Source organism: Mytilus trossulus, chromosome 1 (genome assembly GCF_036588685.1).
Source record: "Mytilus trossulus isolate FHL-02 chromosome 1, PNRI_Mtr1.1.1.hap1, whole genome shotgun sequence".
Classification (NCBI taxonomy): domain Eukaryota; kingdom Metazoa; phylum Mollusca; class Bivalvia; order Mytilida; family Mytilidae; genus Mytilus; species Mytilus trossulus.
In genome coordinates, this window is record NC_086373.1 from 97,783,682 (window position 1) to 97,811,169 (window position 27,488).

Here is a 27,488-nt window from a genome sequence, read left to right on the forward strand (position 1 = left end):
ACACTAGATAACCTATAATGTTTAACTCTGTCTTTTTCTTGTAGATACAATCTGATTTTTAATTTCGAAGATGCCATGATTGGCATACCTATGTTATTCAAATTTACTCGGATACCATTTTCCTTTTCAACAGAGAATAGCAAAGCTGGATGAAAGACATTGAGTAGTTTCAAAAATTGTCCTCACATAAAATCATCAGAGTCATTATCAGCATCCTAAAATAGAAAAAGGAAAAAACCATTAAAATTAATTCCAAGTTACCTATACGCCAATCTTTACCATATATGTGTAGGACTCTAAAGTGTGATGGTCTACGCTAAAGTGCGATGGTGTCATACACTAAAGTGCAATGGTGGCATACGCTAAAGTATGATGATGTAACAGGAATGGGGTTCAGGAAATGATTTTTGTTTGTTTTTTGCTGTGTTCATATTAGTTTTCTGCCTTTTGTGTTGTTTATAAATTCTCTTATAGATTGTTTTACAATAGTTATATTGTGGTCCTATATGTCTTGCTATGAGATGTAAGCCAAGGCTACAAGTTGAAGGTCACAATGCTATTATTATAATGCTATTATTATTATGCTATTCATTTTTTTACATAAATAAGGCCGTTAGTTTTCTCGTTTGAATTGTTTTACATTGTCTTATCTGGGCCTTTTATAGCTGACTATGCAGTATGGGCTTTGCTCATTGTTGAAGACCGTACGGTGACCTATACATGTAGTTGTAAATGTTTGTGTCATTTTGGTCTTTTGTGGATAGTTGTCTCATTGGCAATCATACCACATCTTCTTTTTTATATTAATGGCATGTCTATTTTTATTGGTACTGAAACGTCTAGTGTTGTAAATGTGTATATTGGTTATTTCAAAGTAAAGGAATATTGTTATTATTGTATTAAGAAAGTTTATATAAGTTGTTAGAAGTAATTTTAAATTGTAACGTCACACACTTTAGCGTATAAAACCATGGCACTTTAGTGGAGACCATCACACTTTAGGGTGACCATTGTTGTTTAGCGTCACCATCACACTTTAGAGTCCTACATATGTAATGTCATATCAATTCAATAAACAATTCACCAATATAATCATGTTTTTATTTAACTTTTCTAATAATATATTCCTTAAGCCTTTTTTTTTCTTTCTTTTTCTATGAAATGTTCTTTAACTACAAATGGAAGTATGGCCCATAAAGTCCATTTTATTTTTATAAATGCACAGCATATATGCTTTGAGTGAACAAAATAGTTTTGCAATCATTACTTTTCACTACATTTATAAAACTTACCAAATTTGATGTCATATTTTCTGGCCTCATAAGTGTGTCGTAAGATCTGTAAAATTAAAAAAAAAAAACACATTTCTTTTGGGTTTTGTTTAAGGTCGATGAACAGTTAAGGGCATACGATACAGTTTTGATCCTGTATTTACAAGTTCATGAAAATTTGCATGTAGGCTATTTTTTACCTGATTAAATCAAATATGTAATAAAAAATATACCTTCATGTGCTACTTTTTGAGTAAAATGAGGTCGAAATTTTGTATTTTTGATCAAAATTCAGATTTGTGGCCGTAATTTCTTTTTCGAAAGAAAGACATTACTTTTTTGTTATAAAAGATAAACACAAATTGTTTTTTGTTAAATGATCGGTAATTTCTGCATTTTATAAATATCCTAAAAAATATGCAATTTTTTATTCAAAAATAACTCATATTTATCAAATGTTCATGAATTGAGGAAAAAACGTCATTTTTTACTGCATGTTTATCAAAATAAAAAAAAATCCTCTATTTACAGTTTTATAAAATTTGGTTCACATAATCTCCTTGCAAAATGAAACAAAATGCCGTTTTGAAAAATAGGGGTCCATGAACTCGTTTTCAAATTAAATCAGTTTGAATGATAAAAATCTGTCGAAAAATGCATCTTTTCCCGATATGTCACAGTTTGACGTCGCGAAAATAACAAATTACGTTAGCAACGTCGTTACCTTCCCTGTAACTGTATCGTATGCCCTTAATAGGCTATGTCACAGAATATTGTATTGAATTTACCTTATTGCCTCTAAAACATGTATTCACAGTTTTTTTTCTGTTTTAATATTCATACCTAGTTTCAGCATCCTTTTTCTTTTTATCATCATCGTCCTTTTCTCTTTTTCTTTGTTCTAGTAATTTTTTCTTCTGATCTTCTCTTTCTTCTCTATCTCTTTGCTCTCTCTCTGCACGTAAATCTACTGTTCTTTCTGTTTTTGTTTTATTAAGTCTATTTACAATTTCATTCATTCTTTTTTCTACTCTGATTTTCCGCACCTAAAATCAAAATATAGTTTCTATAAAAATAAGAAGATGTTGTATGATTGCCAATGAGACAACTCTCCACAAGAAACAGTTCACACATGTGTTTTGTAACTGGTACCTTCACATATTCAAGGAACCAAAAGAATTAATTTTTAATTTTCAAATTTTTTGGAAACAGTTACCATTTTCAATCTCTAAACAAACTCTGTATCAAAAAAAAATCTGAATTTACAAAGGAGGATATGTATAACATGTGCACAACTCCATGTCCGATAGTGTTACCATGCATTGAGTTCAAAGATTTGTTATAAAAAAAAATCACAAAATTTTTATTACCTCTTTATCTTTGAAGAAGCCAACTTGACCTACATCCATACCACCTGTCTTTTTTAGATTGTCCCACATTGTATAAACTACATCTACATTGTTCATTTTATTTCCTGCAAATTATCATATTTATTATGTACAGATATTTGTATCTAGTATATAACTATTTTAAGTGTTTCTGCTTAAATTTCAAAATGATAATGCTATTTTTTTGTTGCCCTTTGAAGTTAAACAAGGAATGAGCTGTCTTATTGAGCACTTACATGCTTATTTCACATGCCAAACATTCTTTGCATATTTTCAAATCTTTAACTCCTGAAATTTCTTGCACGTTGATCTTTTTACAAATTTACGAAATGCTGCGAATAATGAGCCTTTTTCACGGATGCATGTGAAATGAAAATAACCCTTTACCACCCTCACTATAAATGCAACACTTATTTATCACCTTACAAGACTTCTTAGTGATGTTGAAATAATGTTAAGAACAATTGTTTAGGGGCAAATTCAGGTAGGGGTGTATAAACACCCCATGATTGAAATTCTTTTTTTAGAGGGGTGCAAAAAAGTGTTGATGACCAATGCTGTTTACCATTACAGATGATTACACCCCCTTTCCTTTAACCCTTGACCATCCCTAGTGTTAGATTTTATTTAAAACCTGATATACTGTTGGCTTTAACTAATTGAGCACACTCTTCTATCACTGTTTGTGGTAGATCATCTAATGTCTCATACTGAAATATACAAAATATTGTGTAAAATATTTAAAAAATACACTAGATACTATTGTCAATTTTTAGAAAGATGTATCCCATCACACTTTTTAAATTACTGGTAATAGTCTGAGCTACATCACACACAGTGACAAAACAAGCTGAATAAATAAACTCATCATAGATACCAGGACTAAATTTAGTATATACGCCAGACGGGTGTTTCGTCTACAAATGACAAAAAAGTTAAAAGGGCCAAATAAAGTACAAAGTTGAAGAGCATAAACTGATATTTATCGGACATTCATGAGACATAACAAACTGAACAGACTGATACTTATAGGATATTCATGTGACATGATAGATTTAATATTTTTAACAAACTGATACTTACTGGATGTAGTCGGAGGTAGACGTGGGCTGAGGATACTTTATCTACATGGAACCTACAAAAGTAAAACCATTGAACTTAGGAGAACTACTGCACTATGGAACTTACATCATTACTGTTTTATGGCATTTAAAAAGCTACTGAACTGATACGCAATATTTTCCTTTACAAAGATTAATATACAGTCATATACTTATATAAAATTGGTTTGAAAAAGCAAGAACCTATTCTGTAAACCTAACCAGCCCTTCATGTACAAATGTACTTCAATCTGAAAAAATCAATGAAACAAAACCCCTTCTGATAAACTATCTGGCTACAACTTGTTTTAGACTATAATGACATTTATAAGAAAGATTTTTAATCATTCCAAACAACAAGGTCAGTCAGGGGTACTACTTTTACAAGTTATTTTTATTTACTTGAGGAAGTCAAAATAAATATTCACAAGTTTATTTGTAGGATACATGTATAGGTAAACAAATTTTTAACTCAGTTATGTCCGTGAGACATTTAGAATTTTTTACTTGTATAAGTGAAACAGGCACTCCGCAGGGCGCAGTTTTATACAACCACAGAGGTAGAAACCTGCACAGTTGGGGCAAGTATGGACACAACATTAAAGCTTGATACAGCTCTGCATTTGGATTGTGATCAGTTTTATTTTACATAATATGAGTTTCTGACACAAAACAAAAGTCAAGATCCTACCAACTCGTGCAATTAAAGATTTCTTCTTCAAACTTTTCAAAAATTTGGAATTTGAGAAATAAAATTGAAAACTACTACCATCCCCCTCTATTTTGCAATTAGTCCAAAACCTGACATTTCTTTATACATAATTTACAAGAAGTGTAAATCCGAACATACCCAACATTGTATGTTAAATGTTTCTGAGTTACCTCTATTACACTGCTTTTAAATTGTCTTTATTGTCCATTGACCAAAACCTAATTTTCCCCTTTTTTTGCCCCTAATTCCAAAATATTTTGAGCCATAAACCCCGAAAGTCAAAACTAACCATCCCTTCATAGTATGGAAACTTGTGGTATAGTTTCAGAGAGATTCATACATTTAAACACAAGTTATTGTTTGAAAACTACAAAAAAAGTTATTGTGGGCCCCCTTTTTGGCCCCTATTTCCTAAACCTTTGGGACCATAACCCCCAATATCAATCCAAACCTTTTACCTGTGGTATTAAACATTGTGGGATGTACAAGTTCAGAGCAATTGAAATACTATTACACAAGTTGATATCCTGGAAGTAGAAAAATACTTGTTTTGGGCCCCTAATTCTAAAACGGTTTGGACCATCATCCCCAAAATTTATCCCAACCTTCCTTTTGAGGTATTGAACCTCTTAATAAATTTCCATAGAGATCCATTCACTTAAACTAAAGTTATTGTCCAGACACCACATGTGTCTTTGGACGACACAGACGACGATTTTACAAACACAAAAACTTTTTGCAGTCATATTTTTCAGTCGTATAAAAAGTCATCCTATCTACTTTTCTTGTATTCTTAGGATTTCTTTGCTCTAATAGAATTTTAAATTGTCTGCCCTTTGCAGAGTCTTTACTAATCATTTAAGTGTAATTTCATGGGCAATGAAAATCCCATTTGTCTGTTATCTTCAGAACACTGCTGATTTATATGGCCTCAAGGAGCAATTTTTGAAGGCCTTGCCCAAATACTTTTAAAAGATCTTTGCCCAATTAGTTTCTTTGTTTAATTAATGATGAAACATTGAACTCTAACAAAAAAAATATTTAAAGCATTGATTTTACATCTCAAAACTTAAGAATTTTTGTGGGATTGAATATTTTAATTTTTGAGAAAATTAATGGGAGATCATTTAAACATTATAATTAACTTACAACTACTGTACAACTACAAATATGTGTTTATTTATTTTTACTTCCTCAAGTGAATAAAAAATACTTGTACAAGTAGAACCCCTGACTGAAGGTCATGAAACTTTTTGACACATATCATTAGACTTCTCAGGCATATTTTTTTTTATAAATCCACTGTTTTATATTGTTTAAACTTGCATTCTTATGAAGATATCAAAGGCTACTGAACACCTTTATGGTGTTTAAGAATTATCTCACCTACTGTCCAATATTAAGTACTCACCATACATCCTCAGGGAATCCCCATTTAATTAAGTCTTCATCTAAAATACAATTGAAAATCAAATAATAATCATCAGAATATAGTCTCAGTGATTTATGTCATTTTTTTGTTGTCACTGAGGGCAGGACTGGACTACAGACTTCACCTGAATTTACCTTTACCATCATAACTATAGTATTAATCTACAATATATTTTTTAACTGCAAGACAGTAAGACATGGGAGAAATAAAAACTCCTTAAATTCCACTGGACAAATTGGAAGGTGGACATTAATTCACTGTTGTCAGCTTAATGTTCAATGGTAAAATTGAGAGGGGAAACGTGGAATGTGTCAAAGAGAAAACAAACTAACCAAAGAGCGGACAACAGCCCAACAGCTGCAGGGGGCATGCTTCAGCTGGCTCATGAACATGCATCAAGTATTCCTGTACAGCAAATATTATTGATTACTTTCACCAAAGGATTTACATAAAAAGATTCCAGTAGCAATTTACAGAACACCATATGTTACAGTAAACTCAGCTCCTGTAATGTAATTTAAAGGGGGGCGGGGCTCACATGTAGAGAGGTCTAAGTAGTTCAATTACACAAAGAACTGTTTCAACACTTTCAACACAGAGTTCATATTCCGCAAGGGGATTTAATTGATGAGGATTGTCAGTTTTCCATAATAAAATGGGTGGTTCTCATTGGGCACTCAGGCTTCTTCTACCTGTTAAAATAATACTGTCCTGAAATAGCACAATAGTGCTGAAAGTGGCATGAAACATCATTCAATCAATAAATGTTATTCAATCATTGCCAATGCACTATTACAATATTATACAGTGAGCATTTTTTTTTTTAAATGTACAACAATAAAAACTGATATAAGATAGTAATATAAAGATAAATTTTACTCATTAATCTATCCCTTTTATAGGTTATGGCACCTGGAGCACTTCCTAAATAATTTTCTACATGTTTAATATGCATAGCCATACTCACTTTCATGTTTATCCAGACCCATATAAATAGTGTGAGGTGGGGATGTAACTGAAAATATAAACTAAAATTATATGCAAAAGATTTTTTTTGTTATGTTCAATGAAAGCTACATTTTACTTTTTGTGTTTATTTCTGGCATATGTATATCATGTATATATATCATTTAAAAAATTCCAAAATTAGACCAAGAGTGTTTTCAAGCACAAAGCATGATATCTATTATTCAAAATTTAATATACATTGTAATGTCAGGGTACCAAAATTGCACCTATTTTGACAGTTTTTTAATCTATGTTTTAGTTTATTTATATATATGCGGCCCATTAAAACGTTTAATCCCGCTGCAAATGTTTGCACCTGTCCTAAGTCAGGAATCTGATGTACAGTAGTTGTCGTTTGTTTATGTAATATATACGTGTTTCTCGTTTCTCGTTTTGTTTATATAGATTAGACCGTTGGTTTTCCCGTTTGAATGGTTTTACACTAGTAATTTTGGGGCCCTTTATAGCTTGTTGTTCGGTGTGAGCTAAGGCTCCGTGTTGAAGGCCGTACTTTAACCTATAATGGTTTAATTTTTAAATTGTTATTTGGATGGAGAGTTGTCTCATTGGCACTCACACCACATCTTCCTATATCTATTCAGACAAAAGTTTTAATAATGTGTTTATTTTGAAGATGTATTATCTGATCATTATTTACTATATGGTTTCACCAATTTAATGATTCTGTAATGAGGAGTACCCACATTGCATCCATTCTTAAATTCGCATTGTCAAATACTGTGAATGTTGTGTGTATATCTAAATATTTTTAGAAGTGCATAGTAGCAAATCATAAAAATACAAATTGTTCAGTCTCTAGGAACTCTTATAAGATTTCCACTGCTATTTTTGCTGAATAGGTGCAATTTGGGTATTCGGTTTAATTAAGGTTTCATGGATAATTAAAGTCATTAAACAGAACTCAAAATCAGGATTTTTTTTTTATTGTCATGTTTTGAATTCCTGCATCTGCGCAGAAATCTACAATGTACTTCCTTTTTCCGGTCTAGTTTGTATGAAACTGAGTAAAATATATATATATCAGTCTAGTATAAAATAGGAAGGAATGCAATACCAGTTTCATTTTTAATAATTCCTTGATATGAAAAAACGTTACCTGATGATAGGTTTTCTTTGTTTACATTGCATATGGCATCATAAATTAAATAACGTCACAACTCGAATCCCTAATAACAGAACCAAAACCAGAAACGTTGAGTATTTCCGTTTCTTTTATTTCAACCAATATTTAAGTTACAAAAAATAATGCATACAGACTTCGTCCCCAATTACAGACAAAATAAAAACTTCAATTGGCCATATTGAGATAAAAAAAAACAACAAACAAAACAGTGCATCACATTTTTTAGATCCTAATAACCACACTTGGCTGTATCACTTATTACAGTACATGTTAGTGAACCAGTCCTGGTGACAGATTGATAATTTGATGTTTTTTGCCAAATTATCGTCCAGTGGGAAATATTTCATGAATGTTCAGGACGATCAACCATAATATATGATCTATGAGTTTAGATTAAATCTATAAAATTTCTGTCAATCATTTGATATATTTGGGGTTCTATTTTAATTGAATTACCATTTGTTGTGAAGAAAAATACCATTTTCCCTTTTTTTCAAATTATCAATTTCACGTTTTGGGGAAAAGTATTTTTCTAACTTCAATGAAAAAGATTTTTAAACGTGTAAAGTGCTAATTTAAGGCTGTATATTTTCAATATCAAATACAAAATCGTTCTTACATCGTATTTGCCTATATAAGAGAATGTAATACATAGATCTGAATTAATCTATTCGTTAAATATTAACTTTAAATATACTTCTGTTAGACTACACTGTTATTGTAAGGATATTTTATACACGAATATCATCACTTTAAAAGAGGAATCCATGTGGTATTGACTTCCGGTAATTGCACGTTTATCTTTTTCTATTGTTCCTTCATTTGGATAGAACTAAAATGGGAAAACCTGGAATGAAGCCGACTAAGAGGGATGGCATCAACAAAGCAAAACATAGCTTGAACCCAGGTGAATAACAGTTTGATAGTTTGATTACAGTTCTTCAGGGGACGAACCCCCCCTTTTTTTTTTAGTAAAAATTGTATAAATTATATTTTAACCTATGTTTTCTTTCTCAATATTTTCTGGCTCTTTTCATACGAAACAATACAATATCACTATGAGACAGGAGTAACCTGTGTGTGAGGTCAAAGACTATAAACTATTTTTTGAAATGTAAATTCCAGCATATAATTTTAAATACTGTTGAACATGCAGATGTTAGAGGAAATGAAATAGCTGATAAACTAGCTAAAGATGCAGCCAAAGAAGCAAATCAAATTCCAAAAGAAGCTCATATCACAGTAACTAAACAAGATATTAAAACAGCAGCAAAAATTTTAGTAAATAAAAAGTGGCAATATAGATGGGATAACAGTGATACAGGAAAATTTTATTACAATTTTCATCAGACTGTCAGCAATAAATCAACATTTGATTATCCAGATCATAAAACAGCAAAAATTATTAGAAATTTAAGATCCGGATATTATTTAAAAAATTACCTAAACAAAATCAATCAAAATATTGACCCCAAGTGTGATTGTGGTCAATTAGAAACTGTGGAACATTATTTATTATTTTGTGAAAACTATGAAGAGGCAAGACAAAAACTTATACATGAGATATACTTTAACACAGGAATCGTTGCATATTGATTTGGAACTTTTATTGTCAATGGAAAAAAACGACAATGTCTCCGTCTCTAATGAAACACTAATGCGTTTGTTGGGTGACTTTATTTGCGAGTCGCGCCGTTTTGATTAATGAAATATTATTTTTTTTATTTTTAAATATTTTTTTCCCTTAATTAATAAATGTATATATTTTTAAATTTTGTCAAATGATGTTAAGCGCAGTTGCCACCTAAAATTATATATTTTAAAGTACAAGTGAGTGGTTTACCAGAGTGATATATATACACGCGAGATTTCAAAAATTACAAGGGAGACAATCCAGTGTCAACAGCGACACCTACAGAATACAGAATACAGAACATGTTAAAAATTAGAATCAAGTTCTGTTTGTTCAAAACCATGTATGTGCCAACCATGTTGCATACTTTCATGCACACAAACTTTCACGTTCACACAAAAGTTGTTTTATTTTGAATATTTTTTTAATTATAATTTAGTTAGTGTATAATTTTCTAGTCCAAATCATCATGATGTTTTAAAAGTTATTTTATCAAATTATTCAGAAAAAAATCTGTTTACCATAGACTACTGTGAGTGCTATTAAAAGTAATGTTATGATTTTTTTTCATTATTCAGATCGACCTAAAATAAAAGATGGAGGAGGCACAAACATGCGAGACCGGTCTACAATCAAACGGCTTAAAATGTACAAGAACTTCAAAGCTAAAAGGTAAGCTAAAGGAAATGAAAGGCAAATAGTTGTTCACATTAGACATTATACATTATTTTATTATACCAATCATGGGCCCTTGTAGGGCAAGATACAAAAACATCATAATACAATGAATATATAAACATTAGTGAAATACACAATATGTAATACACAAATAATAAATTGATAATATGAGCAATGTAGGATATAATTATGGTAAGAGGCATTGAGTGTAATGTTTACAGAAAGCAATATTTATAAAACACAAAAGTATAGCAGATGCCTTTTACTATGTTGCAAAAAAAAGAAGATGTAATTGTGAATTTGAGATATGTTGTACATCAATATAAACTCTTTAAGCGACATATTCTACTGTGCTTGCCATAGAGAAAAGTGAGGTCCAAAATTGCTTTTTTTTATTTGATTCAATGTGTACTTCTTCACAATTTTAAAATGTTGTTTTGAAGTCCTGTTTCAACACTCTGTATTCAAACATCATCATAAACATGATAAACAAAACCAGTAAAAAAGGGACTTTAATTTTAATTATCATGTGTTAAAGATTATCTTTCCTAAAATTGTATAAACTTACTTTTGAGTTCAGAAGTAGGTGAATCAGTGAGTCCTTTGTAGGTACTCAAGGAATCTAATTATATTATTTAAAAACTGTATTTGAACTTGTGTTTTTTTTTTTTACAGAAACAGGTCGGGAGAAATAATAAAGGCTGCCCCATTCCAGTCATGGTTACCCTCAGGATCTGTTGCTAGGGTAGAACCTAATAGAAAATGGTTTGGTAAGAATTCAGATTTATTTAACAATATAAGTCATATCATGTCACTCAGAGATGACTGAATGTTTACTGAATATATCTTAAATTCAATGTTATATTAAGATAATAAAGTTAATATACATTGAATATCATTGAGATAGCAACAAACAACACATAGATCCAAACATTTATAATGTTTTTTGTCTTGTTCTGTATGACTTTGTCCTGTTTTATGCCTAACTATGAGAACAAAAGTAGAGGGACATTATGTTTAAATACTGACTACCACTAAATAGCACAAGAGAGCTGAAATAGGCTCCAAACACCAACCTATCAATCATTATGTTTTACAGTCTGGGTCCATTTATCTGTATCAGGATAAAGTTTTGGTTAAAGGTGGTTCACCATGAAGATGTGGATACATTAAAATTGAAACTTAGTGCACATGTTCATTATGTGGTCGAGCAACTGTAAAATATTTGAACAAGAAAAATCATTGCAACTGTAGGAATATGGAAAATGTTGAAGTACTTCAATTATACTTTATTGTATTTTTTAAAATGAGTATGGAGACCGTACTTTGACCTACATGTATAATGTTTTACTTTTTAAAGTTTGAATAGGATGGAGAGTTGCCTCATTGGCACTCATACCACGTCTTCTTATATCTATACAATGTAGATGGCATTTAAAAATTTTTTTTGTTTAACAGCAGAATAATTCTGGTATATAATTATAGATTATCGTTGATTATCTCAACGAGATTGATTTTCTCGCTTGAGCTGGTACAGCGAAAGTGAGAAAAGCAATCGAGTTGAGATGACCAATGATAATCTGTTTATCTCAATTTTACCTATGACGATGTTGTCAATTTCAATGTCAATTTCGTTAGCAACGCCATGTGGCCTCCTTAGTTTCTAGTGATAATTTTTCCATCTCAAGCGAAAAGCATGATATGAAAATTATCACAAAAAAAGATCAAAGGAAAAATGCACAAAATAGCGATAATCTTTAATTCTTAACCACTTCTTACTGTAGTCTAAATAAAACCTCAAAGGCCACACCAATTTAATTTCTTGTTCTACGGATTTTTGGACTCCAAAATTTGGTGCGAGCGAGCGATTTGAAAATTTAAATAAAAAATATTTATTTCACAAATTCTTGAGGCGAAGCTTGAAAAGTAAAGGCGAGCGATTATAATTTTTTTTTGTAAACATAAAAAAGTAGGTTTCGACAATATTAAAACTTGATTTATCACTTGTACTTTGTTATTTCTTTAATTTCTGAAGTATTTTTTCCCTGTTCACCAAGAAATAATTAAATCTGGTCTATATATGTGTGACTGACAATGAGACAATTCTCCATCTAAGTCATATTTAGTTTGGGAGCCCCTTAATGTTATAAATATCCCTTTTTTCGTGTTTTATGAGTGATCAATATAAGTTATAATATATTTGTTTGTACAAAAGGGCTCATATTTTCTCAAAGAAATATACATCTATCTCGTATTAAATGGTCAAAACTTGTCCAAGAATTTTGTAATATTCCTGGACTTTAATCATGTTCACACATTTACTTTAACAGTTTAATATTATTCAAAATAAGTGGACCCCTTTTTTTAGAAAAAAGTTGTTTAAAATATGATGTAACTCTCCTCTTTTTGAGTACAAAATTCCAAGTTTTCAAAGGTTTTGAATAGAAGAACTATACAAATCCTTGGTATTTCTATTTTCTTTTCTACATCAGAATAATGACCCCTTGTCTGAGGGAAGATTGTTCTTAACCTGATAATAACAAACACAGGTAAAAGTACGACCTTTTACATGGGGCTTTGATACAGACCAAACAACAAGCTATACACGTCCCCAAAATTATTAGCGTACACAATTCAAACAGGAAAACCAACGATCTAATGTATATATCCAAACGGGAAAATACCAATGAACAACATCAATAAACAATAACTGCTGAACGACAGGCCCCTGAATCAATCAGGAAAGGTGCATAAGCATGCAGCGGCTATGGATAGTTTTGTTTCGCCAGCATACAATATAATTGCCGTTGAAGGCAAATCCTTCAAAAGTTCTGTACTTTATTCTAACAACGAACATATTTTGATAGGGAATATAAGTAAGGGGGAAAGAAACCAATGTTTTGTTCTTTACCGGTTTATATTTCCGCTTTTATAAATTTATATCGGAGCACTCCTTCTTTGGATAAATAGGTTTCATGCTGAAAGTCAACAAATATTCTCACAGATATTTAAGAAGTGTGGTGGTGTGCTTTTATGTTTAAAATCGTTATATGCAGGTTAGACTGTGATTTTGAAAACAAATGTTGATATGTTTTTATAATATTTACAAAAAAACGGTGTGGGAAATGGACATGATTACATTTCCGGAAGCGGGAATACAAAAAAAATAAAAAATAAATGTTTTGAGAAAAATAGGTGCGGACGGGTCCGTCGAACAAGGAATCAAATTGGTGTGGCCTAAGCTGTAATTAAAAATTTCTTAATACACAAAAAGCTTGTTTGACTGAAGGTAATTTTTTTTATTGAAAACTACATTATATGCTTATTACATTAAGTCTGTATTTGGAATAAGTGCTGGGTAATACATTTCAAAATACTTGTTTTCAACTTTACAGTGTGAGTATATATATCTTAAAGGTAATACAAGAGTAATCACACAGACAGCATTACAGAATTTCCAGGAGGAAATGGCCAAAGTAAAAAATGATCCATATAAAGTTGTAATGAAGCAGACCAAATTACCTATTACTTTACTAAATGAAACTGCTAAAGTATGTATAATTATGTTATTACTGTGTATACTATATCAACAAAACACATTCATGTTTCTCTAAATCTCAAATTAGGTTTCAGACAATTTCTTAAAAAAAATTATGTTTAAACTGAAAATAAAATATCAAGTAAAGGAATAACGCAGTCTTTAAATTGGGTAAAAAAATGATATAAGACTTCAAATGAAATTAAATGCTGTTGTACCTTAAATATAGCCGGGTTAGAGGAGGTCTTAACAGCATCCAGTTTGATAATGTTGGGTTGGTGGGCAGGGGGAAAGTGGCTACTTATTAGTGTAATTATTTTTATGCCCCATTTATTGGCATTATGTTTTCTGGTTTGTCTATCCGTCCATTTGTCTGTCCCCCTTCAGGGTTTTGGTCGAGGTAGTTTTTGATGAAGTTAAAGTAATCATGAAACCTAGTACACATGTTCCTTATGATAAGATCTTTCTAATTTTTATTCCAAATAAGAAATTTAAGCCCATTTTCATTGGTCCACTGAACATAGAAAATGATAGTATGGATGGAACAACCGTGTACTAGGGACACATTCTTGTTTTTTTTTACATTTTCAACCCAGGTCCTTGAATCTTTCCAGCAAGATTTTCTAAATAGGCTGTACCATGTACTTTTTTTTGTAATTATCTACTTCAACAGTTTTCAATTCTAATGTGTATATCACTTTATAGAAAATATGTCCTTATATCTTTAACAAATGTTTAAATCTTATTCTTTTTTTAGTGCAGATATTTACAGTAAAGTCTTTCAGACCCTGTAGAGCAAAATCGTTCCCATATCAATCAAATTATGCGTTTGTTAAATGGTAAGCAAACCATCTGACAAACCATCAGGCCATATATTTTATATGCTGGTCACTTTGGCAACACTTTTTTTTTTCCTGCTGTTCATTTTGGTTGCTTTTGTTTGCCATTGAAATGTGAAAAAAGTGTTTGGGACAAGAAAAGCATTTCTGTATCTTTAATCAATCTCTTTCAGCATGCCAGAGTACATCTTTTAGACACTGAATCCTTTGAAACAACATTTGGTAAAAAGGCACAAAGGAAAAGACCAAATATAAAAATAGATGACTTAACGGTTAGTATTGAAAGTATTTTTTAGTAGTTGCAATATAACTCTAACATAATACTCTGTAATTAGCATAGAATATATACTTGATGAAGAGTTTTATATTGAATTGACCAGACTGAAGAAAGGAGACCGGTAAGAACCAATTTTGGCCTCAAATTTCAGGTTCATCTGACGTAAGATTTTGAACACTTTTTAAACACGTAAGTGTCTATTTCAATTTATTCATTTATATTATTTGAAAGATTTTAACTGATTTTGTCATTAAAAGGCTCTGAATCTAGCTTAGATATGGAAATCTATCAAATATGCCAAAAAATGTCAATTTTCAAATCGTTTTTGTCAAAAATGAAAGTGGTCGCATCTGTGTTCATCCTCAACCCTTATATATGTTATGTATTATCATCAAATACAACTTACATTTCAATATTATGAATGAACACAAATGGTCCACTTTCATTTAAGATGAAAAACGTCAAAACTTTCACTAAAATGCTTAAATTATAAAGATTTCATTAACTTAGCATGACTTTATGATGTTAGTATGTGATATATGTGCATTGTTATGTAAAAAACAGCACATAATTATGTAGCAAAACCATTCTTCTTTCCAATAGATAACTAGAAGTTTACATTTTAACAATTTTGTAAAATTGCTATATTTGAGGCCAAATAAGGGTCTTACCGTACCTACTCCTTTATTTAGTTATTTATAGTATGCTCTAAAATGTATGGTTTAGTAAATTTTTAGTCATTTAGGAATAAAAATTGGCATTGAAAATTTGTTAGTCCATATTATTATAGAGAAATGCAGCTCTGCTCACTGTTAAAAATTACAGAGAACAATTATACATGAAAATTGTAAATTATACAGTTATACAGTTTGGTTTCAGAATTTGTCAAAAGAATCAATTTAATACATTTCTAATAATGAAAAAAAAGATTCAAACATTCAAATTACTAATTTCTTAATACCATAATTGACCAGTTTAAAGTGGATAGTATGTATCCTAACACTTTTGAAAGGCATTCAAATAAATATAAGCTTTTAAACTGACAAGTCTTCACATAATATCGCTGTAGATTAGTTGAAATAAAAAATTGTAAATTTCTGCTTCCAAACAATTTTGTAAGACATTTGTAACATATCTCATCAGAGTTATAAGTAAAATTATTTTAAAAACTTTGTGATTGTAGTCGTTAGTGAATAAAGCAACAGAATCCAGTGAGAAATATGATGTTGAGAAAGACCAGGATTTGGAACGAGGTGAACCAGAATTTAAAAAGGAAAATATAGAAGTAATATTTAGAGCTGGACAGTCAAAGAGAGTATGGAATGAATTGTACAAGGTAGGAATTGTTTAATGGTTGTTGGATAAATTCCTTGACTTTATTCATATATATTTCTATCAACCTTTCAGTTAAATAAAAATCACTCTGATGTAACTTTAATGGTAAAACTATGGTTGAGTTGTCAAAAGCAAGCTATAAAAGTTTTGGTAAATTGATAATTGGTTGCTGTTTATTTTAATACTCCTACTGTTAGACAATGGGGGTAATAAGGTTTACCCATGTCCATCTTTAAGTTTATAGATTCATATGCTCAAAAATTGGTTTCTGTCATATAATTCTTACAAATGCTTTTAACCACCATATACAGATGATCAGTACAACTGTTTCTGTATACAACACATATTCTTTTATTTAAATATATATACCAATTTGCTAAATTTTCTTAATGATATTTAAGGGGACAAAATCATTACAAATTTACAACATTGTTGTATGTTATTTTTTCTGTACTTCAGGTGATAGATTCATCAGATGTTGTGGTACAGGTGTTAGATGCCAGAGATCCCATGGGAACCAGGTGTTACCAGGTAGAAAAATACATGAAGAAAGAAAAACCACATAAACATCTAATGTTTGTCCTCAATAAAGTGGATCTTATTCCTGTTTGGGTTACAGTAAGTGCTTTTAGCAACCTGTTATTATATAGAATACTGGGAAAATGAATAACTACACAAATATCAGAAACAATATCTTATTAAAATCAAAAGATTTCCATACATCAACTAACACTTGTTCAAATTGATTGGTATTAGGCAATAATAAATTTATTCCTAGCTCTTTGGAAAATCAGAAAAGTTTAATTTATACTGTTGGTTTTATTTCTTTCCATATACAAGATAGAACAAGATGTTCACATATCTAATGGAAAAGAAAGGATACATGGTATACACCCATGACACCAAAGCAGAAAATGCACAGCAAATCATACAAAAAGTTAAATTTAGTTTGTCAGATTAAAAAAATATATACTTCACTACTTTGCAGAACATTATTAACAAATGGAAATTTTCATAGTTCTCTGTCGCTAACACTTTGTGCATGTTAAAGAACAGGTTTATTATTTTTTTTCAGCAAAAGTGGGTAGCTATATTATCTGCTGAACATCCAACGATGGCTTTCCATGCTAGTATTACAAACCCATTTGGTAAAGGAGCTATGATAACTTTACTGAGACAATTTGCAAAGGTTAGTTAAATGCATAAACAGAGCTTGATCTTTGTTTTTTTTTAAATAGTTGTTTACTATATAGCATAAAAAAATATATATTGACATTAGACAACATAATCCTGATTAAATAATGTACTAATCTTTGAAAAAAAAGAAAAAAATGATAAATTTCCATTCTCATGCCCCTGTTCCTATAAAGTGTCAACATATATAATACTAGAACACACCCGTGTTATTATGGGTCCGTGACTGAATTAAAGTATATAACTATGCGCAAGCCTTATTTTAGTATTAGTATTGTCATCTGATAAAGTCATGCCGATTATAAGATACACAGTTTTTTCTCGGCTTTCAAATCTTTCTGTTTGAATCCGTCGAACTGGAACTTATCAATTATTGGTAGTATTAATTATTTGGAAAACAAAAGGTCCTGGAATGGAGTATTTTTTAATCAACAGCATTGTCCTATATTAGTTATAAAAAAGTTGAATTCTTTGATTTGCTGTTTTACGTCATGCCCTCTAACAAATTGAAGTGTATATAGCATATTAATCCTGGATCCACCGTTTGGTGGTGCGCATGGCAGATGCAGAACGTACATATAAGGTAATAGGTAACAGGTGAATATACTATTTGTATCGGTATCGGACTCGACCCGGAACTTCTTAATTATTGGCAATATTAATTACGTGGAAAACAAAAGGGCCTGGAGTGGTGTAATTTTTAATCTACACCTTTGTACTATATTAGTTATATATAAAGTTGAATTCTGTGATTCGTCGTTTTTACGTGATAACGGCTGACAAATTGGACCTCGTAATTTTAGTATTATAGATAGGTATTACAACATATCATAATCATTAATGAAACCATTATTAAATATTAGAGAAAAATGACAGGTTACCATTTTCATGCCCTTGCCACTAAGGGGAAGAAGCACATAGTGCTATGAAATGTTCTTTGTTAGATTATACTGTTATACTGTTAATCTGTTAATTGGAAATTTAACAGTCATTCATCTTACTTTTTGTTATATGTGCAGATGTTAATCTGATTAGTTGTTCATTAGTTGATAATCATGAATTAAATGATTGAGTTTGCATTTTGTTCTGGATAACCTTCCTTTTATGATAAGACTTCATGTTTTAATCTTTTATCTTTTTTAGTTGCACTCTGACAAGAAGCAAATCAGTGTAGGATTCATTGGATATCCTAATGTTGGAAAAAGTTCCATTATAAATACTCTGAAAGCAAAGAAAGTTTGTAAAGTAGCACCTCTGGCTGGTGAAACAAAGGTAAGTTTATTATTATTATTATATAGAGCAGTATAGTTATCTAGCACTCTAATTTTATACTGATCACGGAAAATTTCGATTTTGATTAAGGATACTTTTTAAAACCTCTAAATTTTCTTTTAAATTTTGAAGTCCTCATTGTTTACGTTTTTTATTTCTTTTGACAGCTTTGGTAGCATAATATTATGTTTTTTTATTTCTATAGACAGCTTTGGTAGCATAATATTGTGTTTTTTATTTCTATAGACAGCTATGGTAACATAATATTATGTTTTTTTATTTCTATAGACAGCTTTGGTAGCATAATATTGTGTTTTTTATTTCTATAGACAGCTATGGTAACATCATATTATGTTTTTTTATTTCTATAGACAGCTTTGGTAGCATAATATTGTGTTTTTTATTTCTATAGACAGCTATGGTAACATAATATTATGTTTTTTTATTTCTATAGACAGCTTTGGTAGCATAATATTGTGTTTTTTATTTCTATAGACAGCTATGGTAACATCATATTATGTTTTTTTATTTCTATAGACAGCTTTGGTAGCATAATATTGTGTTTATTATTTCTATAGACAGCTATGGTAACATTTTAATGTTAAATTAATATATATGTATTTTGATATGACAGGTATGGCAATATGTGACATTGATGAGAAGGATATATTTGGTAGATTGCCCTGGTGTAGTATACCCTACTGCTGAAACACCAACAGAATTTGTTCTAAAAGGAGTTGTAAGTACCAACATTATTGTAACAGTGTATAAACATAAAGAGAATAAAGCAACAATTATAAAAAAAGTTAAATTAAAAAAAAACATGCATAATGTTTGAATTAAAAAACCAAAACAACATTATAATGTCAAGTTTTCAAAAATCATTTATTTCCCCTCATGAGATGAAATGTTTGTGCCCTTCAGCTGTATTTAATGTTTTTTTAGGTAAGAATAGAGAATGTAAAAACCCCAGAAGATTACATTGAGGCCATGCTGAAAAGAGTGAAAACAGATTACATAAAGACAACATACAGTCTGATTAGTTGGGAAAGCCATGAAGATTTCCTAGAACAGATTTGTCGCAAATCTGGCAGGCTTCTCAAGGTAGTGTATGTCTGTAGTGAAAATATTCTTTACAAAGCACAAAAATTTCAGCACTTTCCTCAAAGGCTCTCCAAACCTTTAACAGACTTACTCAGAAGGGATATAGTTACCATACTGTTGTCAGGTCATTAAAGATTGCATATTTTGGTTTTAATGGTCTTTGCAAAACCAGTTGTTAGCATGATATGAGTTATGTTCTTCTCATATGTTTGATGATGGTATGATACTAAATCCCTAACAAAAGAGATGGTGCTTGACTTTCACATAATGAAGACATAATCTTTCAATCAGTTTAACTGAGGTCTGGAGCTGGCATGTCAGTAATTGCTAGTATTCTTTTGTTAATTTATGTATCATTGTCAATTTGTTTAGTATCTTTTTTTATCTATTCAGACATTGTACTCAGACTTCTTTTTCACTGTGTGGAAGACCCATTGGTGGCTTTCGGCTGTTTTCTGCTCTTTAATCAGGTTGTTGTCTCTTTGACACATTCCACAGTTCCATTCTCAATTTTATTGTTTTTGTACAGCCTTATCGGATATTATCAATGTAATGATTTTTAAAAACTAACTATTCTGAAATTTTGAAGAGATTTTAGAATAGAGATTGTAATATTGTAATTTAATATCAATTTACTTTTATTAGATATTCTCTCTGGATACCTAATAATTAATATATCAGGGTTACTTGGTGCAATGCTGTACACTATGTAAACTGTTAACAGCAATAGTGTGCCATAAAATATATCGGTCAAGTTATAAAAAAAACAATGTAAGGTTGGTTTTTTTTCCGTTTTGGTATTTGATTTGGTTTTAACTATAATTTCATGCTAGGTGCAGAATTAATCAATGTCATTTACATAAAAAAAAATTATGACATGCTTCTATGCAAATGGCTTTTTAGTTTTCTGACTGTACATTAGTCCATAAGTCAAGACATCGGTTTCCTTTCTCTAACTTAGATAGATTATTCAATTTTATTAGACTTATACGAAATCATACCACCAAAAGCATTTAAAGTTTGAATTTGGAAGCTGTTCTCGAGTTATGCCCCGTTATATACAGGAAAAAAGCTGAATTTGCTGTTTGTACACTCTAACTTTACTTTGTCTAAGCTAATTGTCACAAAACTTATACATAATGCTCATTTTTCACCAAACACAGAAGTAGTTTGAAATTGGGTGGTTACCAGTGGTATCACTTTCACAGTTCTTTATGAATAAAACAAATCGCTAAATTTGCAGCATTTAACCAGCTGGGGCATTTTTGTTCTATCTGCATTTTCTTCTTTTATTTGATTTAACATCAGTTCTCAATAAGAAATGATAGACCAAAATATACCCGAGATTAAGGACCCATATGGCAAAATGTATGTGAGGAAATATAAATACCACATGAAGTTGGTTTTAAAATTTTTGATGTGTTTAATTATATTAATTATATAAATATTTTTATAGGGAGGTGAACCAGATATATCTACAGTAGCTAAGATGGTACTGAATGATTTCCAGAGAGGCAAAATACCCTACTTTGTTAAACCACCTGGTACTGAGGTAAGATACAGTGTAATATACATCTAACAGGAGTGCTATTCGAGCAATCTGAATATACCTTGGATACATAAATTTGTTTGCAGCCAGTCACTATCCATTTTGTGTCTTTGTGCACAACCAAAATATCTATAAAAACAACAGAAAGCATCTGTACCTCCCTCTTATTAATTTTATTATTTTCTTCTTGCCTGATGCAGAATGAGAGAATGTATGAATGTTAGTTATGTGGTAATGGCCTAAAATATTTGTGTAAAGCTTTATATTGCAGAAGGTCAGGATACAGATTCTTCATCATGTTAAGAATTTTCCATCTGGTATATGTCAATCATACTTTACTTCATTTTTATTGTTCAGTGATTTCTTTTTCTTCACATGAAATTTAGGAACTTTACTAAAATGTCATTCCTATAGAATTCTTTATTAACTGATGAAAATGTTTTAAAATTTCAATTATTATTTTAAGGTGGTACCCAACCCATTGACTGAAATTCATTTTGCTTGTTTAATTTTCATAAAATTTTGACAAAATATTTACTCTGACCCTTTGACAAAATTATAAAAATTTCAAAAAACTTGAACCAACCAATTTATCAGAAAAATTACACTGGTTATGTAGCAGTTTGACAAACACTAATTTTAATAAATGAGAAGCTTAATACTCCCTTAAATCACAACGTTATTAAAACGCTTAGGTGATTTTACAGAGATATCTTCCTGTAGTGTTAGGTACCACCTTAAAATGTTTTATAAACTTGTGCATTGTTTCCTTTTTCAGGGAGAAGATATTGATAATAAAGTAGAAAAAGGTGAACAGAAAGTAGAAAAAGGGGAACAGAGTTCTGCTTCCACTGACAAGAAAGAGAAGAAGTTACCTCAAGTAGCTCAGAAATTCAGTAAAATAAGAGTTGAACCTGAGTTTTCTGGAAATGATGTGAAAAATCTGGATGAAGGAAAGGACCAGGATGCATCAGACATGGAAGCCATGTCAGATGAGGATGAAAATGTTGATGAATCTGGTGATGAAGATGGAGAATTAGACGATTCAAATAACAGCCTAAAGATGGAAACTGATGTTGAAGTAAAAGAGGAATGTAGTAACACTCAAAGTGAAGCAAGTATGGTTGAATGTGATAGCAGTACTGATAAAGACAAGACAACCAAATCATCTAGACGTGTTATTGACTCCAAAAACATTAAACGTGATAAAAAAGGAAAACAAAAATCAGACAATAAATCTAAAGCAAAAAAGACAAAACATACAGACTTAAGCTCAGATAAACAAAAAGTTGTGAAAAAAGAAAGCAAAGAAGTAACAGTGGCTTCATCAATAGAAAAGGAAGAAACAGACAAATTAAGAAATATTGATAAATATACACCAAGTCGTAAAAGACAGTTTAAGGCAACAACAAGTGGTAGCTTTGTTGTAGAAGATATAACTCCTGCAAAGAAAAAGAAAGATATTGCTAATCCTACAGGTATGTAACTCTCAAGTATTGACTATTTTTTTGTATTTGAAGTTCATTTGTTTGTTTATCATTTCGTTGCATTTCAATGAGATTTTCAGAAATTTACGCTCTGCAATTTTATAATACATTATGATTGTTTTTTATGGCTAAATCATGCATACAGCTGGATATATAAATTTGCCTGCCCTGTGTCTGACCTTCTATATGAAAAACACATCCTGCTTTGTACTTTTGGGTTAAGGTCCATTTCTCAGCAACCTAGAGTTATAGGTCAGAGATATTTCAGCACTACAGTCCTGTTAAGAAGTTATTTGGATCGCTTAAACACATTTCATGCTTGAGTAATTTTTGTTACATTAAGGTCCCTTTTTAGAAGTAAGTGCTTTATTTATAAAACTACGAAATATTTTCAGAATGTTAATAGACAAAGCTATGGCAAATAATTATATGAAAGACTGCATATAATCTTTTCTCATTTTTTCACTGTTACAGATGGAAGTTGTGTTTATACTGTACAGGACAGTCCATCCGTGACTTGTGTTGATGTTGTTAGTAATCCTAAAGCTCCTAAGGGACCTAAAAATATCATACCTGAAGACCCTGTACCTAAACGGAAGTTAACCAGTAAACAGGTGAGCAAAACATCATCTATTGTTTCATATTGATAGATCTTGACTGAACATAGTTTTTTTTTTTTAAATAACCATTTCTCATGGGGTGTGATTTGATAAGTATATAGCCAAAATGATCAACAAGATCTACAAATAAGTCATTATAGCCTGAATCTTATTTGACTTATTACCTAAAAAGGACGATTTTTGCCCATTTTTTTGCATGTTGTCTATTATCTTAAAAGTTATGAAAGATGCATAGAAAATTTGAATAGCAAATATAATCAGCAAGACCAGAATTACAAATAAGCCATCATTGATGAAGTCAACTAATTATTGGAGTTATGTGCCCTTTAAAATGATTTTTAGGCAGTTAAGCTGCCTTATGCGAGCACCCTGGATTTGTGTGCTACCAAATAAATGCCGAAATACGTGCCATTGTTATCATCTAGCTGGCTACTATATTATTTATAACTTATTGGACAGTTTTTTCATACTTTTCATTCTGGATTACAAAAAATATGACCAGAAAAACCTTAAATTATCGTCGATTTTCCCAAAAGTTTTGAAGTTGCACATAGGAAGTAGAGCACATTAGGAATCCTTATGTAGTTTATTATCCCCCGAGCTTTTGGCTATGATGTCAAAGAACAAATGTATGAAATATTTAATCGCCGAAAATCTCTAAAGACAAGTAGTTAAGATTTCCAAAATTGCAAAACTCATAGGAATATTGCTTGTCGTCAATACGTAGTCAACTACGTATATAAGTTCAACTGATCACGCTGTTGGCGGCAATTTTGAATAAGAAGACGAAATTTTCGTATCTTTTTAATTAGGATGCAGGGGTTCAAATTAGCGGTGGTCCGGGGTCTGTGACCTTCCACTTTTCAAGTTTTGCAGTCGGACTTTCTACTAAATTACTAGCTACGCCCGACGGACCTTGAAAGAAAATAAAAAAATAACTTTGCAAACATTTTTACCAAAGTTTCCTAAAAAACGATCTCAAACATATTTTCATCATTACTAATCATGACAGCGATGTTCAATTTGTTCAACCGCTAGCTTTATACAGAAAATCGCCGATAAATAATGTGTAAATCCGACTATAATCGTATCTCACTTTCTGTCAAAAACAACATTGTTAACAAAATGGCTTCCGCGAAATTACAATATGGGATCCGATTCCGGAAGCGGACAAGGGGAATCTCGGGTTTTGGGGCTATCAAATAAAAAAATCCAGACAGGTGACAAAATACAGCTATGCATGGTAAATAAATATAAACACTAGAATTGAAAACCAAAATTGTTTAAAAGAAAGAAAAAGCAGAAATATTTTGTACACCAATTTTGATGTCAAAATCCAATACAAGTGACAGCTGGGAACAGTTTATCTAACAATATATATGTTCCTGGTAACAGTAAAAAAAAAAATTATCAGTGATAAATGTTGGTAATGCATGTTAAATGCTTTTCAAGTTAAACATATTACTGCAATTTCAAGGGGTATTTTTTTCTTCTCAATTTTGATAGGTCAGAAAAAATAGCTGGAAGTTTCTTATATAAAAAAAGATGTGGTATGATTGCCAATGAGACAACTAGTATCCACAAGAAACCAAAATAACCAAAACTTGGTAACGGTCAAGATCCCCACCCCTAAACAATATATATTCATGTATGGGACAATATAACAAATCATATGGAATATAGGTGGAGTTCGTGGGGCCACTCTACCCCTTTCTGTTTGAGAATTTATAACAGTGGAGATCCACAATCTTAAACAATATATATTTATGTATGGGCCAATATTACAAATCAAATAAATTTAATAAGGGGGTCCCTATGGTCACTGTACACCTTCATGTTTGAGAACTTGGAAAAATTCGAGATCATCACCCCTTAACCATATATACTCATGTAACTATATATAACAAATCAAATGAAATATAGGGGAGGTCCCTGTGGTCACCCTACACCTCATGTTTAAGAACTTTGAAACAGTTAGGATCCCCAACTCTAAATTAAATGAGATATAGGGGAAGTCCCTGCAGTCATCTGAATGAGAAATTGGAAACAGTTGAGATCCCCACCTTTAAATTAAACCATATATATTCATGTATGAGAACTAATCAAATGAAATATAGGGATAGTCCTTAGGGTCACCCTACCCACTCCTGTTTGATACTTAGAAACAGATGAGATCCCCACCCCTCAACCATATATATTCATGTATTGGACAATATAACAAATCAAATGAAATATAGGAGAAGTCACTGGGGTCCCCCACCCCTCCTGTTTGAAAACTTGTCGAGATCCCCACCCAGACCATATATATTCATGTATGGGACAATATAAAAAATCAAATGAAAAATAGGGGTAGTCCCTAGGGTCACCCCACACCCTCTTGTGTGTGTTTTGAGAACTTGTAAAAGATTTAGATACCAACGCCTAAACCATATTCATTCCTGTTTTTCATTTCAAAAAGATGAATGACATACAAGGTCAATCTCATAGGCGACACATATGCATATCACTTTGCTAGACCATAACACCTGTCATTTTATTCCAAACTTAGACATCATGGACTTGGGGTGAAGGTGGGAGTCATTTACTTTTACTATGGACAGGTCAGTCAGACCTCACCATTGATCCCTGTAGTAGTAAACATTTGTCTGATTTGTGTCTCATAACTTTTGTACTGTAAAACACAAACTCAGTTTTCTTTCCAGGGAAGCAAGTCCATTCATACTTTTACAAGCTCGTACTAAAGTCAACTTGAACTACTAACAGTCAACTAATACGAACAATTACGCTCAACTAGAAGAACTGCAATCATTGCAAATGTGTACCACTGCTGACTCACAAAAGACTCATGACCATTCGTGGTCATGTGCATTGCTATTGAAAACCTTGATAAAATAAGAATTATTTGCCTTAATGTTTAATTCATTAAATGAACATAAATGCACAATTATATATGAATGTTTAATGTTTGTTCTTTTAAATTTAAAAAAGTTGAAGCAACATTGCCACAGTTTTCATAATTATGTTTGCCTTGGTTTTTGGTTAACTGCCTACAGTGCTTACAGCACTTTGATTTACGAATTTGTTGTGTCTTTTGCTCATATTCTCGAAAGGTATAATGAATACAAATGTACAAAGAAACTTTAAAAAATGAAATACGATCAGCAGGACAAGATCTACAAATACGCCATCTTGAAGGAAATAGTCAGTTAAATTTTTATGGAGTTTCATATATTGGGCTTTCATGATGATTTTTTTTAGTCAATCAAAACAGAAAAGACAAATGAAAAAACATTTCTAGACTGATTTGGAGATAACAGGATAGATTACCTATTTCTTAGTACTATACTTATCACTCTTATAAAATTGTTTAAAAAAGTATATTTGCAATACTAAAAATATTTTTTATTTAATTTCAGAGAAGAAAACTAGAAAGGGATGCCAAGGAAACGAAGATAGGGACTCATTTCTATGCTACTGCCAATGTCAAAAATAGAAGGAACAGAAAATAAAATTGTTTGGATACATATTTATTGAATATTTATTTCATTAATTTTTCTTCATATTCTTCCATAAACATAATATGTTTGAAACACTTCATGGAGTAAAAAAATCAATGAAAAATAAAAAGTAAGCAAAATGCAAACAAGGCCCTACATACTAAGGCCTCAAAAACTTTTAATATAACTCTCATTGTTTTCCTCCTATAGTTGATGTGTTTCTCTTGGTTTTAGTTTGTAACCCTGATTGGTTTCCTCTCAATTGATATATGACTTTTGAACAGCAGTATACTTCTTCTGCCTTTATTTAGCCTGAGGATTATGTATGGCTGCATCAATTTTATGTCATGCAAATTTGGAATAATGTCATTTTCAAATTTTCTTTTCTTCATTCCCAGAAGAAGATAGTC

At 31.1% G+C, this 27,488-nt stretch overlaps 2 protein-coding genes across 2 annotated transcripts; one reads left to right on the forward strand and one right to left on the reverse strand.

The window, feature by feature from the left end:
• Window positions 1-15: 15 nt before the first annotated feature.
• On the reverse strand, window positions 16-8,609 carry LOC134692521 (coiled-coil domain-containing protein 25-like). The gene is made up of 9 exons (XM_063552981.1): window positions 8,512-8,609; window positions 6,871-6,918; window positions 5,883-5,922; window positions 3,743-3,794; window positions 3,294-3,369; window positions 2,642-2,745; window positions 2,115-2,317; window positions 1,293-1,338; window positions 16-215 (listed from the first exon to the last, which is right to left on the reverse strand). The coding sequence occupies exons 1-9, from the start codon at window positions 8,534-8,536 to the stop codon at window positions 183-185; spliced, it is 627 nt and encodes a 208-aa protein (XP_063409051.1). The 5' UTR covers window positions 8,537-8,609; the 3' UTR covers window positions 16-182.
• A 189-nt stretch (window positions 8,610-8,798) lies between these two features.
• On the forward strand, window positions 8,799-27,107 carry LOC134692455 (uncharacterized). The gene is made up of 15 exons (XM_063552910.1): window positions 8,799-8,962; window positions 10,267-10,360; window positions 11,042-11,136; window positions 13,784-13,917; window positions 14,917-15,015; window positions 16,204-16,356; window positions 16,815-16,973; window positions 17,431-17,544; window positions 18,693-18,821; window positions 19,456-19,560; window positions 19,767-19,925; window positions 21,382-21,477; window positions 22,253-22,952; window positions 23,436-23,575; window positions 26,998-27,107. The coding sequence occupies exons 1-15, from the start codon at window positions 8,893-8,895 to the stop codon at window positions 27,088-27,090; spliced, it is 2,340 nt and encodes a 779-aa protein (XP_063408980.1). The 5' UTR covers window positions 8,799-8,892; the 3' UTR covers window positions 27,091-27,107.
• Window positions 27,108-27,488: the final 381 nt, after the last annotated feature.

Bases quoted from the DNA above. Each gene is read 5' to 3' on its own strand.
- LOC134692521 (XM_063552981.1), bottom strand. From the start codon at position 8,536: ATGGTATTTTTCTTCACAACAAATG. The intron at 5,923-6,870 runs GTGAGTATGGCT...ATTGTATTTTAG, and splicing joins GGGTCTGGATAAACATGAAA to ATGAAGACTTAATTAAATGG. The intron at 2,746-3,293 runs GTTTTAAATAAA...GATAATTTGCAG, and splicing joins TAAAGCCAACAGTATATCAG to GAAATAAAATGAACAATGTA.
- LOC134692455 (XM_063552910.1), top strand. From the start codon at position 8,893: ATGGGAAAACCTGGAATGAAGCCGACTAAGAGGGATGGCATCAACAAA. The intron at 16,974-17,430 runs GTAAGTGCTTTT...ATTTTTTTTCAG, and splicing joins TTATTCCTGTTTGGGTTACA to CAAAAGTGGGTAGCTATATT. The intron at 22,953-23,435 runs GTATGTAACTCT...TCACTGTTACAG, and splicing joins AGATATTGCTAATCCTACAG to ATGGAAGTTGTGTTTATACT.